General features: G+C 35.2%; 1 protein-coding gene across 3 annotated transcripts in view; it reads right to left on the bottom strand.

Moving 5' to 3' along the window:
* Positions 1-590: 590 nt before the first annotated feature.
* LOC128988865 (uncharacterized) overlaps positions 591-21,311 on the bottom strand; it is a 41,932-nt gene continuing 21,211 nt past the window's right edge. The window contains exons 1-2 of one of the 3 annotated variants that reach the window (XM_054410584.1): positions 11,040-11,667; positions 591-763 (exon numbers count right to left, since the gene is read on the bottom strand). In XM_054410584.1, coding sequence (XP_054266559.1) covers positions 11,075-11,641 — 567 coding nt within the window. In that variant the 5' untranslated portion in view covers positions 11,642-11,667 and the 3' untranslated portion in view covers positions 591-763; positions 11,040-11,074. Of the gene's footprint in view, positions 764-3,541; positions 4,185-11,039; positions 11,668-21,311 lie in introns of those variants that run through there. The other 2 variants (XM_054410585.1, XM_054410586.1) reach the window with 2 other exon arrangements.

The following is a 21,311-nucleotide window of genomic DNA, read 5'->3' as shown; positions in this document are numbered from 1 at the left end:
TTTTAGCAAAACCAGTGACCATTCCGAAGACGATGATTACGTAAACTTTAGTCATGAGAGACGGAAAGATCCTTTAGCTACAAAAATATTTATTCTGACATAGATCAATATCAACGACCCACACGTGTACCTTACAGGACACGACATTTTTACAAACAATGTGTAGTCCTATGTGTCATCTGAGGAATGATCTTAGAATACTAGTCCGTCGGTTTACAAGTAGTATTTGTGCAATTCACTCACAGGACTCATCAATTGCCAATACAAACAGTTGACTTCAGATTCCCATTTTAATGCATTATTGGTTTACAGTTACTTGTGCTTTTAAAGTAATCAATTTTATAAACTTCCAATGTTACCTCATTAAGATTATATTCTAATATACACTAACACGATTTATTTTACCACTTGTATGGTTTAAGACTGACAAAGTAGTTTTAATCATTTACTGACTCATTGTAAGAAAATACATAATATTTTATCTTATAAATGATTCATTTTATAACACTATCCATAGCAGTACTTGATGTCACATATTGAGAATCTAGAACAAATTTTGAGAAGAACGTTCTAGGTGAAATCAATAAACATTCAATGTACGTTGTTTTATATTTATGTTTAATAATTATAATTAACTGTTGTTATATTTTGTTGAAAGGTGAATGGAGCTATATGTAATATTAAATGACAGATTGGCAAGCTGTGCAGGCCTGGAGAGTTGTCGGAAGCTGGTCATGTTGACATGTCTCATCGTCCTCATTTCCTGAAACAGAGAATATTTGGTTAAAATTCACTTTCAGTACTTCAGTAACATTATAGACTCTTTAGTATTTTCCAAAGGAACGGTGACATCTGGAGCAGTTGCTCACAGATTGCAATGGTGTTTGCAGAAACAAAGACGACAACTGAGTCGTTTTCTCAGATACCTGTAAATTTGTGTTATAAAATTGAACTAAAACACACCCTAAACAGTGCAATCAAAGGTTAGTATGGCAACGGTGTCTTGACCAGCTCAACAGCTGAAGTGTGACGTGGACAAAACAGGACAAATAAAAAAAATGAATACCTTTGAATTTCCTGATAAAGAACTTTATTATTATGAATCAGGTGTTTTTTAAACATGCTTTTGTTGGTGTTTTCCCCGTAGGTAATGTTGAGGTAGGGAAGGAAGGTAGGGAAGGAAGGTAGGAAAGGAAGGTAGGGAAGGAAGGTAGGGAAGGAAGGTAGGGAAGGAAGGTAGGGAAGAAAGGTAGAGAAGGAAGGTAGGGAAGGAAGGTAGGAAAGGAAGGTAGGGAAGGAAGGTAGGAAAGGAAGGTAGGGAAGGAAGGTAGGGAAGGAAGGTAGGAAAGGAAGGTAGGGAAGGAAGGTAGGGAAGGAAGGTAGGAAAGGAAGGTAGGGAAGGAAGGTAGGGAAGGAAGGTAGGGAAGGAAGGTAGGGAAGGAAGGTAGGGAAAGAAGGTAGGGAAGGAAGGTAGGAAAGGAAGGTAGGGAAGGAAGGTAGGGAAGGAAGGTAGGGAAGGAAGGTAGGGAAGGAAGGTAGGGAAGGAAGGTAGGGAAGGAAGGTAGGGAAGGAAGGTAGGAAAGGAAGGTAGGAAAGGAAGGTAGGAAAGGAAGGTAGGAAAGGAAGGTAGGGAAGGAAGGTAGGGAAGGAAGGTAGGGAAGGAAGGTAGGAAAGGAAGGTAGGGAAGGAAGGTAGGAAAGGAAGGTAGGAAAGGAAGGTAGGGAAGGAAGGTAGGGAAGGAAGGTAGGAAAGGAAGGTAGTAGAAGTTTCGTGGAAATTCGCTTATCGTTGCATTTGGCACTTGTTAGTGCTGTAGGTAAAGAGGCCAAGAAGGCAAAGAATTTGTGCATAACATCTATATTTATGTGACTTCAAATGTATGGAAAGTAAATAAAAGAGACGTCTTATAACACTTAAAACATATATTTATGCTTATACTGTTACTCACAAGACGGTGAATATACAAACAAGGTGGTAAGTGGTGATCGATTTCGATTGGACACTCTAATCATTATCAGACCCAATAGGCGAATAACGTTCAAATGTATGTCGGAGTTTAAAAATAAGTACACATTTAAGCGTATATTTTCAAAATAAATCAGGTAGTCGTGGGAATATAGTGACTATAATGGTCAAGTTATTGTAAACAGGTATTGACACAGTATTTTAAAACACGCATCAGCGCCTCTTATACAACGTATTCGGTTGGTTTCACCATTTCACCGCTTATCTAAATATAAAAAAAAAACCCTAACCAAGTGGAAAAATTGAGTTATGAATTAAAAAGAAATTATGGATGTGTAATAATTGTATGCAGCATGTCTCTATCGAACCACAAACTATAACTGGGTTGGTTATTCACTTCCACGACCCTTCATATCGATGCACGGTTGTAACAACTAGTGCCTAAATTGCGAAACAAAATTGAATCACAGATTTTATTGACACTAAAAACTATGCAAATAAACCTAAATAAAAGCTAGCTTTTGGTTCTGAACTGTACAATATAGTCCCCGTGTTGTTTGTTAAAACGTTACACCAGGCCCCTTTTATTCACAGCGGGTACCCGCCGCGGGCGACCGCTGCATCAATGTGTCACCTGCGAACGACCGCTGTCACGTGGATAGTGTAACAGTGCTGCCAACTCTGTTTTTTTTTTATGTATACTCCTTCAATCTAACCACACAGTTATTTGGTTTACAGCTGAGAACTGTCATCGATTCACTTCAACGGCTGCTATTTAAGCCTGAAATCTAGCCTGAAATCCTCTGTAAAAGTTTCAAATAGTGCCAGAGTGGTGTTCAACCTAAATTTTATTTACTGTAAATAATTTCAGACAAAATCTTTCAGTATTTATGTCCGTAACATGACATGAAGTAACGATGAGAGGTTCAGCTATGTACACGACCTAACAACTATACATACTATAGACTATAGTAATATAGCCGAATGACTAGACCACTTGTAGTGAATGACACTGGTGACTTGGGTTGGCAGCAATGCAAGAGCGACGGTGGGCTCCCGCGTTGAATAAACGATCCCATATGACACAATGCATATACGAACCGCTACCCGCCGGCGGTTTCTAAGTGCAAGCGGGTGAATTTACAAACCTCCGCGGGTACCCGCAACTTCTGAGACCGCTCCTATTTGAATAAAAGCACCCATTTACGGCAATGCATTTATAAAACCGCGGCGTTATTTACAAAAATAGCATAAAACTAAGCTAACCACAGTTATTCTGAATTCTCGGAATTGTAGATTGTATAATTGTTATAAGAATATATAATAGGTGTTTCGCAACAAGTCTAACTAAAGCATATTAAATTGGTTTACATTAACTTAATTTTTTCATTAGAAAATTATTCGGCTGAAATGCCAAAGTTTTGTCGTAAGCCATATTCGTCGTTTGGCTAATTTATCATACTCAGACAATTGGCATGCAATCTACTCTAGTCAAGTCTGTGCAAGTCAGTTTTGAATAGGCCTATGTAAACAATTAATTATAAAAACAATGTACTGACAAATATATTTCACAAACCTTGCTATTTTTACGCAGATGCCACGAACTCTGTCGCGAGTTTCTCCAGGCTTACAGGTTTTGGAAGGAGCGTATATCATTCGCCTTGTATAGCCTAAGAAATCTATATTTGGTATTTTTGAGCTTATTCCATAATCGTCATATATTGATTCCTGTCCTTCGTTAGCTAGATTTTGAGAATCGGGAACACCCGTTGTTCCAGAGGATGAAGATGGTTCAGGAATATGTTTTTCGTTAGTACCAAAATAACTTGGTGTAGTTGGTGGTGAATCCTGAACACGAAACCCATTGACAACTGGCTCCTCTAGACCGTTTTTGTTCCAGACGCGTTCTTCTTGTTTGTAAGAAGGAAACATCGGTGCAATCGTCGTAGCTTCTGTTAGGGGAACTATGTTCCTTACATGTCTCACTAAATTAACCCCGTTACTTCCAGATATACACAACACTGCATTGCAAACAAACACGAAACTGTAACACTTCATTTTAACAAAAACTGTGGTAACAGGTAATAACCAATAACGTAACTATTATTAACTGGATTGACAGTTATTGACTGCCATAACCGCGACTAAATAACTTGTCTGGTTTTATTCGCAGTTAATATTTATTTTCAAAGAGGTTAAGTCAAAGATCAAGTTCCAACGATAATGCACAACCCAAGGAGAAACATTTTATACATATATTCTGTTGTTTATAGTTGGTTTAAATATTTATTAGGAGAGAACTCTGTCGTAGAAGAACGGGTTGGTTACAAAATCCATGTATTGTTCAAACTGTACTTTATAGTTTGTCACTAATAAATGAGGTACATACGATTCTTCATAATATTAAATTGACGCGATGATAATATAAACTGTATGCAGTAACGTATAAAACCTTTGTATGCAAATTTCAACATGGGCTTAAAACTACATCAGGCTTTTAGAAAACTACCCTTATATTTTTGGCTAAATTTTGTAATATTTTTGCTTTAAAAATTTCTTTAATTGCATTTCCGATTTTATTCGGAATCTAATTATCAAAATTAGGCCAAGGGGACACTCGCCTTTTGTGTACTTTTAGTACTTTTTTTTGAGTTGAGACTCGACATTTGAAATGCATGCATTGCTTCACTTTTGTCTCTCGTTTTTAATTAGTAGGCCTACTGTAAATAGTTTTTCGTGTTTAAATGTTTTGTAACTGTGTTTAAAACTGTGACGTGACATGATGAGTCAAAAAACTTCAAGTTTGTATATATGGATCTGATGATGGTATAACAAATACCGAAACGCGTAATCCTGTTGGATATTTAAGGACCACTAAAGGCAGTCTGCAGGTATTGTAACCTTCTTATTTTGAAATAAGTTTTAGTTTTTGAATGGACATGTTTTGTTGTTTGAGTTTATTAACGAACCACTAAAACAAATATTTCTCTTGTCATACAATCGTAAAAACTCTAAAATAATCTATTTTATCAGCGTATTGTAAATAATTTACATTCATGAATCAATATTGTAAAAATTAATACTTTTGTAAGACTTCTTTAAAGAATACTCATCCAACATACATTTTTTAAACACGATTAAAACTATACATAAATGAGGTAGAAGTTTGCATCACTAAACTCAAAATAGTGTGCGTTGTAAAATGACTTTAGCTACGATTCGGGGTTATCACCTGCCTAAACGTTATGATTGAAATACTAATCTCACTTCATTCTACACTTGTCTTTCACTCAGATCTTGGTTAAAATTCATACATTTGTGGTGTTCTCATCCAAAAATGTAATAGGGTAATATAGTTTCATAGATAAAACATACATGATACTACTTAACATTTTTGTTAGTGTAATTTCACACCATTAGGATGTGTAACAATGGCCTTTTAAATCAGTGGCAAATGGCATCTGGTTACAGAGTACTTGAAACCGATTCAGTCGGCACACAATAAGCAAAGTAATATATAATTGCCCAGTCAAGCAGTTTTGAGGAAGGTACATGGAATCGGCACTAATCTTTCGTCAAATAATGATATTTCATCATGATAACAGTTAAACTTTACTATTCAACACAGAAAGAAAATCTATAACTTTTCTCGATTACAATGTTCAGGGTTGTTATTGTGGTATCAATACGCGTACTATGTCCAATATAAAAAATCAAGTAAAAATGCTCACCCTTTTTTAAATGTTTTGTCCCGCAAGTCACTCTCGAGTCACCGGAACTTCTTCCTGCACTTCCCACTTCTGTCCTTCCCACTGCCCGCCCCACACCCCTTGGTCGGTGCTGATATGAACGCTCTCCCTCCGTCTTCTGGCACTGATTCTACAGGAGACGCCGTCGAAGACGTTGCTGAGTTATCCATTCTCATCCACTCTCTAGCATCACTTTCACCATCCTCCTCGAACTTGACCGTCGAAGTTGAAGTTCGAGACGATTTGAGGACATCTTCGATCACCTCGTCGTAGACCGGTAGCTCGGTTGTGGTTGTAGTGGTTGTTGTTCCCAGGATTATGTCCTTAACTCGCTGCAGAAGCTTGAGCCCGTCACTTCCACACAAGAGGGACACCACCAAAACCAACTGGAGACGAACGTGCATTTCTCTGTTGTAATAGTTAACACCACTCTGATAGTTGTCTCGCAATCTGGCCTACTTGGTCCGAGGTCACTTTTGTTTTCAGATGTAAAGTAGGGCGAGCGATAAGTCTTTTTTAAGCTTTAGATGAAACTTATTTGCACACGGCATTGTTGTGAAATGTCTAAAGGATTGTAGCCCCCTATAGATCCGTTTAGTAACGTATACAGGGCAATAGATTAGATTATTCTGTTAGAGGCTTTTCGACTTTTAACTGTAAATACCACTGCAAGGGGCCCTTAATCTCAAGAATCTGTTATATCTGTAATTATTGATGAGAAAATTTTGTTAAAACTCAATATTAAGTAATCATGGAGGTTACTATATTTTTAGTTCATCTTCACCATGTCATGTCAGCAATAGTGTGCTGATACAGTTTTCAATTTGTAATATATTTATTTGTGTAAGGATTATTTCTATGGAGGTGACCCACAACCCATTGCTTTCATCACCGTGTAAAAACATCATGATTTCGAAATTTGAATTTTAGATTTGTATAACGTGCGATGTAACATGTAAAGCCATATACTTAGAAATTGGTTATGTTACAATTTGTCTAATAAGTTTTAGAGTTGTATTTATTTAAACTTAACACTATTTATTAATTTAGCTTTATCATTAGAATCATTTTTGTCATGTTATGCCAGTGGCTATGTTTTAAAAGCAACGTTTCACTAAACGACAAACATCAAACTTGGATACGATGTTTTATTTTTAACCACTATACCTCAACTGACTGGAATTGTAATATTCTCAATCAGAGTACAATTATTGTCCTACAAACTCAAGATTTAGATACACTTTTTAATATACTTTGGAGATACTTCGGCGTACAGCGTGGGTAAATATTAAGGGAAATTTAAGTGCATTCTATCTTATATGGTAAAGTAAACATATATACTTTGCTAACCGTTCTGCAGGTATAAACAAAGCTCGAAATGTGCATTTTGAAAGTCAGAGCAAAATTCTAGAATCCTCCTAATTTTGATGTAGTTGACTTGTGTTTTTAAAGTGTAAAATTATCCAAACAAGAGAAGAAATAAGTACATTTTATCATGCTATTTATTCACTTAAATACCAGTATACTTGCCGGCAATATACTAATCTAGATTATTAATATCAAGCAAAATTCGGGCTTAAAGTTAACCACAAACTACAAGGAAGATTGCCTGGCGAAATCAATTTATACATTAGTCAAATCTCTTACCACCAAATTCTTGCTATAACAGGTTTCATATTAAGAATGCTTAGCAATTCCGATAGCATCAAAATCTCTGGGAGTCGGTGGTACTAGAAGTATTCTTCATTAAACGCGTTTGGAATTAAGTCGATATCGTTATTTTATATAAAACATTCCATCAACACAGCAATAATCTTCAAATGTTAAGAAATGTAAACAAAGTAAACAATGAAGAATGAAACAATGAATAAAAACAGCTACTCTGCTGTTCTATGAGATGAAGACTGAGATACATGTCAAGCAATGTCTCTGCATTCTCCGTCACTTCTCATCTGACCACTAGGACAGTCCCGGTCTGGGGCGTCCGCCACAACCTTGTCTTCGTCCTCCGTAGTTGCCTCTGAAGACGCGGGTGTCGTGGTCGTAGTTGTGACGTCACCAGTCGAGAGTTGCGTCATCACTTGACTATCAGATATAATTCCGGTGCTAGTCTCTGGTCTCTGAGTACTTTCGGTCAAAACACTTTCGTCACGGAAAAACTCGGAGTATTCCGGATATCCGGGAAACCTGAATTGATTTAAGAACCTCTGATTGAATTTCGGACCATACTTCAATTCATCGGCGATCGTGAACCTCCTCGGTAGTGGAGGGTATGCCTTTGGGCTCTGGAAGTGGCCGTGGCCGAAACTACCCGAGTGGTAACCGAAATGTCCTGAATGGTAACCGTAACCGGGGTAAAAGTATTGCGACACTGTGTCGGAAACTTGAAAAAGGAGCACTAACAGTAGAACTTTGCTCTTCATGGCACCCGCGAGAATGTCACTTTGCCGATTGGCGACGAAAGTAGGGTTTGATAATCGATAATTAGAACGGACAAGCCTTGGTCAACTTTCTGACGAGGTCGACCTGTCACAGAATACGGTAAAAGGGAATTAGTAGACCAGAGGTGGGAGAACAGCGCGGACATTAAACACTGATGTAAGTTAATCAGTCTTATATTTAATAAAACATAACTTGTACCCCCTAAAAAGTGTTGTAAAGGGTGAGGCAATGAGAACGCCACAATTTGTTTTAGCTGTCACATGTTAATTGTTGCAACAAAGAATGATCAGCTGGGCTTAAAACATCAATAAAACTATGCCATTTTAATAAATATTATGCCCGAGGCTATTAACACTGAGATTTTGATGTGCAAACCTATTTTTAAAATAGTGGTTCTTGTGCAAAAACCCAGAGATAGTTTGGACCACATTTCATCCTTGGTCAACATGGCACTGTTCCAGATTGGAAAACAATGGTGAACTGGGTAAAGTTATTTAGGATAAACGATTAAACCTTAAAAATAATCGGTGGGTACCGCAAAACTCTTTGTACACCAGCAAATGTTGAAAGAGTGCGAGTCGCAGTAACTCAAAGTCCAAAGGGATTTGCCAGGAAGCTTTGTTGTTGAAAGCTTTACGTTGGCTCCTTTTTTTGGAAGGGGGGGGGGGTTTCTAATAAGCTACTTGAAGTTCGAGGTTTTTCAAAGTCACCCCACAGATTTGCTTGAACCGAAACTAAGAATTGTCCAAAAACTAAAGTGATTCCTGAAGAAATGCTGGAGGAGTATTTGATGGAGTTTTCAAGTGCCTAATGTCAAGTAGGACAAGGAAGTCACTTGCAGGATTTCGTTCTCAAGAAATGGAAAAATGACTTTGTTAAGTTAAAATGGCAAAAGATAAGCTGTGTTTTGATGTGCTATTTATATCCATAGGGTGAATATTATTGAGTTTGTACTGCTTATAAATTGGGGCGCTTTCATTGCCCCACCCTGTATGTAATAAAACATAACTTGTAGGCCCTAAAACCTTTGTAGGTTGTTTGTTGTTTAGTGAGTCGGTGACTCAGTCGGTAGCGTAGCGGATTTCGGGCCCAAGGCAGCGATGTCGTGGGATTGGATCCTGGTCACTGCCACTAAAATTTATCAGTACAGTTCACCTTTGTACTGTACCGGCTCACTCCTTGCTTTGCTGTAAACGATCCACGCACGGGCGCTTGGTCTATGTGGACGGGCAAATGCAAGGTTAAGAGGCCGCAAACCTCTTAAAAATATTTCATTAAATAGTGTTACAGAATATAATACTCTTACGAATATACTGGACCGATGAAATGGATGTGTTGCATAAATGTGACCCTAACAAGCTATATAATAATTAGTTTTCTTCAATTACTCACTATTGTACTTTAAAAACTTAAATAAAATTAAAATTTACGTACACCATTATAACATGCATTTTGGATTCATGTGAGGACTCCCATTATTTCCCTATCAAAATGCTATTTCATTATTCATTCGCTGCTTTTATAGTTTCGCATACAACACTTTTATTAAAGGAACATTCAACTGGTCTTAGTGAGTTGTACTACTACTCAAGGGATCACAATCTATTTTACTCCCAAACTTATGTCACATTAAAAGGCGCTGAAAAAACATTACCTAAGAAAGACGAACCAAACTCTTCAATTTCAGTGAATATGTTAGGGGTTGGACCTGTACCTCTCGCAAATAAAGTCAGAGGCGCTTACCATTAAACAAGCAAGACCACACGTATTGATATGTTGAAGTAGGAACTAGGGTACCCTTGCCATTGTTTCTCATTTGCCCTTTCGGACAGTCCAGGACAGGAGCGTTAGCTAAGCCGTAAGATGTCGGAGATTACTTCATCGAGTCCAGATTCAACAAATGTAGGTGCATCAGTTGAAGCTGGTTCCTTTTTTGTTATGTTTGTCGCTTGTCCAATGCACACACACACCACTTTCAACACCAAAGCCGTCATTTTACCCTGCCTTCATCAAACTTCTGCGTAAACTTTGCGGGGAAACCCAGTTCCTCGACGTTCCTCCCCCCACTGTACTTGACCTTGCGTAGGTAAATTACATTTGTTTTACGAGAATGAGATATTCATTATTCTCCTAGATTGGTTAATTGATTAGCATGTATGTTATAAATATGTTCAAGCATCACTTGACTGAAACGTAGAATTGAAGGTCTTTGTTTAAGAGTTTGCTGATCTCAGTAAGTAATTGTCCTATACACTGCATCTGTTTGTTCATGTATTAATCTCTTATGTTACTTAACTCTATCTATCTAACTGAAAAACTGCATGCAATCACTCAAAACGTCTTTTTGTTTCAAGGGCTGTCCCCACATAAAAATTTAAAGGGGAAAGATAATCATTTTATCTAGTTATAAACATTCCAATATTAATATGGCAATACAGTTTAGTCAATCGGATTCGGCGAAACAAGTAACGGCAACGAAATAACTAAAAAGTAGGGAGTCAATTGGCGAATGGCAAATATTAAAGGTCACTGGATCGATTTAAACCAATACCGATTCCGAATTAAATTGCCATTTGTCATTAGGCCATAAATTGAATATCTTATTATTAAAGTTTGACATTAGATAGAAACAAAACCAGATGTGGTATCTTACACTTAGCTAACACTGAAAATAAAGACGGCATCGTTGAAACACTAATAAAATAAAGAGTTTGAGGCATTACAATATATTAAGAGGATTACTGATATAATTAAAACAAAGTTCTCTTATGTAAAAATCTGATTTCAATCGCCTTATTGGTTTAACCAGAAAATACAGACATTCAATAAGTAATGCAACAATAAGAACTGTATGGCTACTAAACGTATAATAGTAAGCAATACCTGTATATAAATCAATCCCTAGATTCTTCTGTTTTCTATTCGTCTTTTTTTGGTGGGTACGAATCCTCTTTAGCGGGATCTAAAGTTGCAAAAATCTCCTCTAATAGTTGATCAACTTCAGCATCACTGATAGTCGTTGCCTCTATTGAAGTAGGTTTTGTGACTGTTTTAGTTTGTTTGATTTTTTCTAAAGAATCATTTGCCTCTTGTTTATCCCAAGTTGGTTGGTAATCCTTTTCTCCGATCGCTTCTTCTTTCTCGCCAGTTTGACCATTCTCCTCCTGTGGCATTTCTTGGACTTTATCCGGCTTTGGCTTCACAAAATCCACTTCTGAATTCTCTTTGTTTCCTAGTAATGTCTGGATTCTCTTTTTGGTTTCATTCTTGATTTTCTCTCTGGTCTCCGCGAGGCCGGAGATGATTCCGCCCACGACTTTTTGTGCGGTTTGTTGGCCTTGAGTGAAGATTGCCAAAGGTCCCTTCGGTGGATTGTCACCCTGGGGAGACGACGTTGGGAGCAAACCAGCGAAGAAACCTTGTGGTATCGCTTGTACGATGCACGCACACCACAATAACACAACACTCAACGCCAAACACTTCATTTCGTCCCGCACTCTCCACACTTCTGTGCGGACGTTGCGGAAAGAACCAGTTTGGCGATCTTCCTCCCTCCACTGACCTTGACAAGGTCACACGATATGTTTGTTGCACGACATTGATTACCCTCTACAAATTCCACTTTGATTAGCTTATAGAAGGAGACATGATGTTTTCGCTTCCTGGTCTTTGAATAAATAAATCGTTTATATTTTCCGTATGTATTATGGCTGGTCGTTTTGTTACTCGCCTTCATAAGGTAAAAAGTGGATTCGTCGCGGTGAGATGTTTTCCATAATAAACACGTTACAGTTTGGATATAGCATCTTTGTTATTTTATTGTATATATAAGTAGAAGTTTGTTGTTGTTTCGAAATTATCAAGGGAATAAAGATTTGACTTTACCTAATGTAATAGCGTGTCTATAATAAAAACAGAAAATAAATTGTATATAAGCATATCTACGGATACATTGGGAAGACATGTGTCTTCAACCCAAAATGGTGATAAAACCCAAAACTACCTGCGGTGAATGGTCTAACCAGGATCGACTGGGACGGTGACTTCGTCCTGTAATCCAGCTACAAGGAGGTCACGAATTGTGGATATTTATAGGCATGCACTGTGGATGCGATACTCTCTGGTTATCGTGGATTAACGTCCGCACTAGTGAGCACTACGACCATCCGCAGTACCATCCTGATAATTAGACAATTTTTTTAATCACATGGAAAAAATGTGGTTCAGATTCCACCATAAACTGTAGATCCCTTAGTTGCCATTGGCTGTATGGGCTATTAATTAACAGCCGTGTCTAAGGAACATGTCGGCCTTAAACAAGACTACAAGATCACGGCACTCATACCACACATATGTCCATCCATACTTGGCTTAAAATACCTACATTGGTATGGTCACCATTTCATAAGAAAGTATTAAAGTATTAAAGTTGGTTGTCATTATTTAACACATATTTATTACTTTCATTTGCCTCGTCTTTGTTCATCTCCATCCAAAATACCTTGAAAGTTGATAAAATAAAGACAACGAAATATATACAGAAAATCAAAACAAATGGATACAATTCCAATAACATGTTTTATTTACAGCGTGGGGTAAAAAAATAGAGTTACTGTACATTATATACTTAGAAACATGGAAATTGTTTTTTATAGCTCATTTAAAACAGTTTTTTTTTTTTAATACAAAAAAGATTGCTGTAACAACATTTTATATCAAACTATCTTAACTATTTCCACGTGTTCTCCATGGTTTACACACCACGTTTGTAGTCTGATTTTGACCTCAGGCGATGTTTTTCTTAGCATTGCTGGGACGAGTTATACTTTCAATACAAAATAACCTCTCTAACTCTTATTTTAAGTTTCACAATGTCTTGAACCTACACTCTCTTCTTGACATAGCCTCAGAAAAACTTCCAAGTTTGTCATGTCTGGAGAATGTAGAGGCCAAAGAACTGGACCATCCCGTCCAATCCAACGACTAGGAAACTAGATTACTACTTACTTAACTTATGGCCAGTTTAATGTTAGATTATTAAAAATGCCATACACAGCTAACGTAGAAAGGCCGATTGTTGGCCAGCTGATAATAACACAATACAATTTATTGAGAAGAAAACAGAACTTACACTCACAGTTCACGTAATTTTTTACAGCCTTGTTATAACAATCTTTCATTAATACTAACATTTTTATACTCATTGTTTTGAAGTTACTGTATAAAACTGTTTTGAATTTCTATTTTATGAAACAATTTCCATGTTTCTAAGTTGCTTCGTTATTTGTTTATTTAATCTTAAAATGTGTCCAATAATTTATGATCACCCTGTATTTTATGTCTATTTTTTGACCACTGGACGAAATCTAGTCTATATTAGTATCTATATATTTTAATATTACCGCACTTTTTAATCAATTTGGGGCAGTTAAGTGTCATGTATACACTCAATGCCTGTGTATACTCAATGGGACTTATTCATTTCATAAATTAAAAACATAAAATCTAACAATGTAATATCAATTTTCTGTCTGTAAAAACTGGGTATTTAGACTTAAAACAAACACTTTCTAAAAAGATGCACGGTACGTTGTGTTATATACTTCGATGATGGTGCTACGTGCGGACTATAAAGTTAGTTACCGATTAAAATCGCATCTATTAATTTACCAAAGAGCATAATAAATTGCAATACCTGGTAAAAGGAAGTTAAAATTTCTCCCTGCATTTTCCCTCAGAATCTCTTTTATATCCCTCTTCACATTTTAAAGTGGGTGCGGTGAAAATTGACGTTATAGAACCTTGGACATTACAATCATCAGAGTTGCAGTCTGTTGAGGAATCAGTTGGATCTGGTTCTGAAGAGCCTTCATCATCTTGACATTCAACCACACACAGCAGCAAAAGAGGCAACAGAACAGTGACGAAAATGACTCCCTTCATAGCGAACACTGTATGAGAGAACTACCGTGAGGACGGAAGGGGCAAATAACCCAACAACAGGATGTAATGTAATTGTGGATGGCCTGATATGACATTAGGATAACATCCCAAAAATTTAATTTACTCATATCTAAAATATGACATTGTAGAATTAATTTCCATATTTGTATCTGTATCTGTTAATTCTTTAAGAGTGGTATAGCTATCTCTATTATGTTATGATTGGATTGGTTGTGATCAACACATACTAAATTATTCATGTCTTCTGGAATAATTTACATCGTGCTGTGCCTCGTGGTCGTCTAATTTTCTAGGCAGAGCATTTGTGGAAACAGATGTAGTTTAAGTTGGTTTTATTTACATTTTTTTGCTTACATTACGATAAAGTAAGTTACTTTATTTTTTCGATGGCTGCACATGTAATGACAAAAATAACTTTTTCCATTTAATTTCAAATAACAACACTGCACCTACCTGCTAACGAAATGAGAGTAATCAGATGTGTCTAGTTCAACGATCACTTAATGTGATCGATGGTCTAGTTACACTGCAGTTATCTGGAAAACTTAGAGGGGAACATCGATACCTTCTGCCTTCTCGCCCTAGACTTAAAATCATAGATTAGTTTGTTCCTCTAAGCCAGTCTCTAGCCAGTAAAAATGTTTCTAACATTCAATTTTTTTATTATTTAAAATTCAATTCCCGTATCGCCTATCTTGATGGATTCAAATAGTTCAAAGTATACCAAATAAACTTTAGGAGTAGTGGCGAACTAGCAAAGAGACATCACTTTAGGCACGTTTTCGCCATAAGAATAACATGGGGATCATTTTTTGGCCACCAAAACCAAAAATCCTGATCTTTGCCTAAATATCCCTATATAATTGTCAAACCTTATTCCTTACTTATTCCCCATAAATATATTTGATATTAAGCTAAAAAGCTATTTCTTATATTTATTGACCCTTACAAGTGTAAATTTAGAGTAGAGGCAATAGAAGAATATGACGTCACTTGGGGCGTTTTTCCCCATAAGAATAACATGGGGATCATTTTTTAGCCACTTTTTTCAAAAATCCTGATCTTTGCCTGTACACCCCCTATATAAATGTTCAATGCCATTGTACAACTTCATTACTATTTTAAATCCACATCTATTCACATGTATATTCTCAAAATCGAGCGAGGTTTGTATGCGAACTCGGGCGTGCTCCCGGCTCACGGCGTGGGCATGCTCCCGACTTATGGTCAGGCTTCTCGCTCCTGACCCATGGTCGGTCTTCTCGTCTCTAGTGGCAGCTCTTGATTAAGTCCTGGGTGGGTGACCTCCTGTTGAAGTAATTTCTAGTTAAATTGTTTAACAATTTTTAATTTCTAGTAAAAATATTTTTGAAATTTTAAAAAAATTTGAAATTTTCGAAAAGTCTATAAATAGAAGTGACATTCGGGTGATATTTCATTCTGGACCATGAGGCCCACCTGTCAACACTGCTCCGTGTCGCTCTCCACCAAAAGTAACCTGATTCGCCACTACAATTTGATACATCAAATCAAGGTAAAACTGTGCAAAGTTTGTAATTTAATCTGTGATAGTAACATAGCTCTAAAATCTCATATATTACAAAATCACAAGACTTGTAATTTCTGTAAAACGAATGTTGTTGGACATTTTAAAAGACACGCCAATTCTTGCATAAAATGTCCATACACAATGATTAAATTTGTTGGTGAATCGATTAGAACTGAACTTAAAAATACTCTTCAGTCTTGTCCTCTGCCAATAAAATGGACTTTAGTAAGGAGAATTAAATTTATAAAATATTCAATGGATCAAAATGGACAATTAGTTAATGAAAAAGAATGTATTGCAAATTTTAGAAGCCTTACTACCTTAACTATTGAGAAGAGAGATTTAAAGCCTCAAATTGAAAATGCATTTTTAAAGATTGATGCATCCATACACAAATATCAAGCCCAAGGCAGTGGATGGATTTATGACCATACTAAATATTGGCAGTTACATGTTTACAAGTATAAGCCCCTAACTCCAAAGTCATACATTCCCACACCAAAAACTATTCAATCGAAACATGCAGTGTTAAATATAAAAAATGCTGATAATAAATGCTTCCTTTGGTCGATATTAGCAGCTTTATATCCAAGGAACTCTAATGAAAATGCTAATAGAGTCTCCAGCTATGTACCCTACATAGGTCAGCTGAATATGACAAACATTAAGTATCCTGTGAAAATATCTGATATAGATAAATTTGAAACACAAAATAATATAAGTGTAAATGTATTTGGAGTTGAAGACCAGAAATGTGTATATCCATTAAGAACAACCAAACTGAATAGTAATACTCACATCGATTTATTATTATTACAAGAAGGTCGTAAATCACATTATTGTTTAATTCGTGATTTTGGTAAGTTAATGCTGCGGTCTACAAAATATGACCATAAGAAGCATTTTTGCAAGTTGTGTTTGCAACATTTTTACACTAATGATATATTAGAACGTCACACAACGTATTGTAAAAACTTTGATGCCCAACGAGTGGAAATGTCTAAACAAGATACATTACAATTTAAAAATTATAAATATCAACTTAAAGCCCCCTTTGTTATTTATGCAGATTTTGAGTGCTTTATAAACTCTAATATACATACTCCATCGGGATTTGCATTTGTCGTAGTAAAAGATTCAAAAATTATTTCTGAAGAGTTGTACAGTGGTACAAATGTTATGGATGTGTTTTTTGAAAGACTATTTCAGACTTACGATTATATTAAAAATCAAATGGCAATATATATTCCTCTTCAAATGACTCCAGAGCAAGAGGCGTCTTTCCAAAACTCGACACATTGTTATATTTGTGAAAAGCCCCTATATTTTGATAGGGTGAGAGATCATTGCCATTCATCTGGCCAATACCGTGGAGCTGCCCACAATGATTGCAATTTAAACTATAAAGTAACAAAGAAAATCCCAGTATTCTTCCATAACTTGAAAAATTATGACGGTCATTTAATAATGCAACACTTGGGAAAATATGCAAAGTTAGATCGTAAATTAAATTGCATAGCCAAGGATATGGAAAAGTACATTTCATTCTCTATTGATGATTTAGTATTTTTAGATTCCTATAACTTTTTGTCCCTTCCATTATACAAATTAGCTTCCAATTTAAATACATTTAGATTTATAGACAATCCACTACTACAACGTAAAGGTGTATATCCCTATGAATATATGACGGGACCAGATAAGTTCGCAGAGTCTCTACCCCCAAAAGAAGCATTTTACAGTACTCTAACTAAAGAACATATCTCTCCCAATGAATATGAACATGCTAAAAATGTCTGGACCCATTTTAATATAAATAATTTACAAGAATATCATGATTTATATCTTAAAACAGACGTATTGCTACTGGCTGATGTCTTTGAGACATTTAGAGACCTGTGTTTAAAAGATTATAAACTTGACCCCGTACATATGTATTCACTCCCTGGACTAACATGGGAGGCCTGTCTTAGAATGACCGGTATAAAATTACAATTATTTCAAGATATTGACATGCATTTGTTCATAGAAAGTGCAATCAGAGGAGGAGTCAGTATGATTTCCACACGTTATGCTAAAGCCAATAATAGATATATGGGCGAACACTATGACCCCAATCAAGAAAGTGTGTATTTAATATATTTAGATTGTAACTCGCTATACTCCACAGCAATGTGTGAGCCACTACCTGTGGATGGATTTCGTTGGACTAATGAGATAGACTACAAATACAATCAAAATGATGAGTTTGGATACATTTTAGAAGTTGATTTAAAATATGATAAAAGCTTACATGATTTACATAATGACTACCCATTAGCACCTGAGAAAATGAATGGCAAATTAATGCCGAATTTAAATGACAAAACTAAATATATTTTACATTATAAAGCATTACAAAAATATGAGGAATTGGGTTTGATTGTTACAAAATACCATAGAATTTTAAAATTTAGACAGTCTAAATGGCTTGCGCCCTATATTAATTTTAATATTGAAAAACGCAAATGTGCTAAAACTGATTTCGAAAAAGACTTTTATAAATTGTTAAATAATAGTCTCTTTGGTCGAACAATCATGAATCAACGCAAGTTTCGTGATATATATCTCAAGGATGAGTCACTATTAACAAAATATGTCACTAATCCAAGGTTTGACTGTAGCAAAAAGTTTGATAACAATTTACATGCTATACATTTAAATAAATTAGTTGTAAAGTTTAATAAACCAATATATTTGGGAATGACCATTTTGGATATTAGTAAAGTAATAATGTATGATTTCCACTATAATTATATGTCAAAATTTAAGAATAAAAGATTTCTAATGACAGATACAGATTCATTAATGTATGCTATAGTTACAGAGGACTTTTACAAGGAAATAGAATGTGACTTACACTATTTTGACACCTCTGGATATAGTAAAGACCATTTCTTATACTCTGATTAAAATAAAAAAGTCACTGGAAAGTTTAAAGATGAATTAGGTGGTCATATTATGTATGAATATTGTGGTTTAAGACCAAAGTTATATTCTTACATTCCTCTAAAATGGTTATATGAAGAAGACAAGCAAGCTTTAGAGGTGAAGAAAGCTAAAGGAGCTGATGGTGCCACTGTTAAACATCTCCTCAGACATCAACATTATTTGAACTGTCTTGCAACTGGGCAAGATTACTATGAGAATGTGACAAGAATTAAATCTACAAATCATCATCTTCAAACCTTGACCATGAACAAGAAAGTACTATCCTTTGACGATGACAAGAGGTTTATTCTTGAAGATGGCATTAATACTCTTGCGCTTGGTCATTATAAAATTGATCAAACATGAATTGTATGTGTAGATATATAATAAATACAAATGTTAAAAAACTCCAGTCTTTTATTTATTTACCCTTACCATCCTCTTGATAGAATTGGTCAAACATAAATCTATATTTACCATTATTCTTTGACCTTTCTTTGTCTATTACGAAAAAGCCATATTTAGTTTTATCCCAACATTGGTGGCAGAGATTTCTAAATTGGTTAAATGAAAAGTCATTACCAACATGATTGTTATATACATGTTTTAAATTTAAATCATCTTGTTTGAATAATATTAGGAAATTTACATTATCACGTAAATGTTTGTGTACTTTGCTGTAAGATTGACACAAGTAAAAACAGTTAATATTTTTATGTCGACCCATTGAGAAAAATTGTGTAATATTTTGACTATTTATGTCATCAAATACAACAACTGACTGTGATTTTACATCATTTGGTGTGATTTCACAGTCAGTAAACGTGTGTAATTTCACTTCATCACACAAACTAAATATTTCAATTATTTTTTTATATTTTTCTTGTTCTAATGATTTAGATATTAAATATAAGTTTGTAAATTTTAATCCTTCCTTTCTTACAATTAAGTTATAAATTACAACCGTCTTCCCACTTCCACTTGGACCGCAAATAACACATCGAATATTGGTAGGAAATAGACCCAACTTCTTTGGTATATTTTCCTTAGTATGTACTATTTTAAATTTATGTTTTTGTTGAATAAAAGACATTTTTTATATAATAAAAATGGTAAAAAATGATAATAAGAAAACATGTAAAAAGGGCAAAGGTTTATTCCTAAAGCCTTACAGAGGTCGAGGGTTATTGAATACTCTTATAAATAACCTTCCATTTCCACTTCACATACCATCATATCGGTACTGTGGACCTGGAACGAATATACGTGAGAATCTAGCTAAAAATGTACCTCCAAAAAATAAACTAGACTCTTATTGTAAAGAGCATGACATATTCTACATGAATAATCCTGATACCGCTGCTCGGAACAAAGCAGACATGAGATTAGCAGACTTAGCTTGGACTAGAGTAACGGCCAATGATGCAAATCTTGCTGAAAGAGCAGCTGCTTATGCCGTGACAAATTTGATGAAGGCAAAAGCAAAAATGGGAATGGGATTAAAATTTAATAAAAAAGATGGACAACTACCAGCTGTTAGAGGCCGCAAAATACGTGCCTCACTTCAGGGGGGTGTACCTAAAAAACGAGCTAAAAAATCTAACACCAAGAGTAAAAGAGTGCGGAATAGTTAATTTAGACAGTTCATCTGGCACACATTGGACAGCTTATCGTAAAAATAAGGATATTGTAATTTATTTTGATCCATTTGGAATCCAACCTCCAAAAGAAGTAATTAAATATTTTGAGGGATATAAAATATTCTATACAACCGATCAAATACAAGATTTAAATAGTTCTATTTGTGGAATTTTATGTTTATCATTCATAAAAAATATTTCTTTATAAAAATGGATTCATTTACCATAACATTTTCGGGTACAGAGCCAGAGCTAAAGTCAGTATTCTTTCCTCCCATAGAATTAAATGATGATTATGTAATTGGATTGGTAGATTTTCAAAGTTATAATTCTATATTTAATGTTAAAAAACCACTAAATACTTTAACATATTACAAAGTAGAGAAAATGACATTACCAAAAGGAGAGATCTCTGTCGATGATTTAAACCAGTTATTAAATGGTAAACTTAAAGTTATAATAGATAAAAATGGAGAAGCATTAATTAATACTAAATCTAAACTTTTATTCAAAGGGCTTATTCCAAAATTAAATCAACTTAAAGGCAACAAATTAACCATTAGAGAAGGTGATGATGTTTTCTATTATGACCACAATGCTCCAGTTACAATAGAAATTTCTGAAGGAACATATGAGGTGGTTGAGCTAGCAAAGGAAATTCAAAAGCAAATCCCAGACTTTTTCCTTACAGCTAATAATAAAACTATGAAAGCGACATTACTTTCTAACCACGTGTTTGATTTTACAAAACCATGTTTAGGGTCTGTTTTATTGGGATTTAAAGGTGTTTCTACTCCTGGTGTTCAGTTTGAATCTACAAATAAAATAAACATTAATAATGTAAATGTGATTAGAGTAAAATGTAATATTGCAAACGGGTCCTATTTAAACGGAAACAAATCACACACCATACATAGCTTTTATCCAGAAGCTCCTCCTGGCTACAAAATTATCGAAGTTCCAAGAAATATTATATATTTTCCTGTAAATAAGAGAAGTTTAGATGTTGTCAGTATTACATTTGCCGATCAA

Source organism: Macrosteles quadrilineatus, unplaced genomic scaffold (assembly GCF_028750875.1).
Source record: "Macrosteles quadrilineatus isolate MER2022 unplaced genomic scaffold, UCM_ALF_1.0 Scaffold_3__2_contigs__length_128488019, whole genome shotgun sequence".
Taxonomy (NCBI): Eukaryota; Metazoa; Arthropoda; class Insecta; order Hemiptera; family Cicadellidae; genus Macrosteles; species Macrosteles quadrilineatus.
The sequence above is the reverse complement of the archived record's forward strand: the minus strand, read 5'-3'. Positions and strand labels throughout refer to the sequence as shown.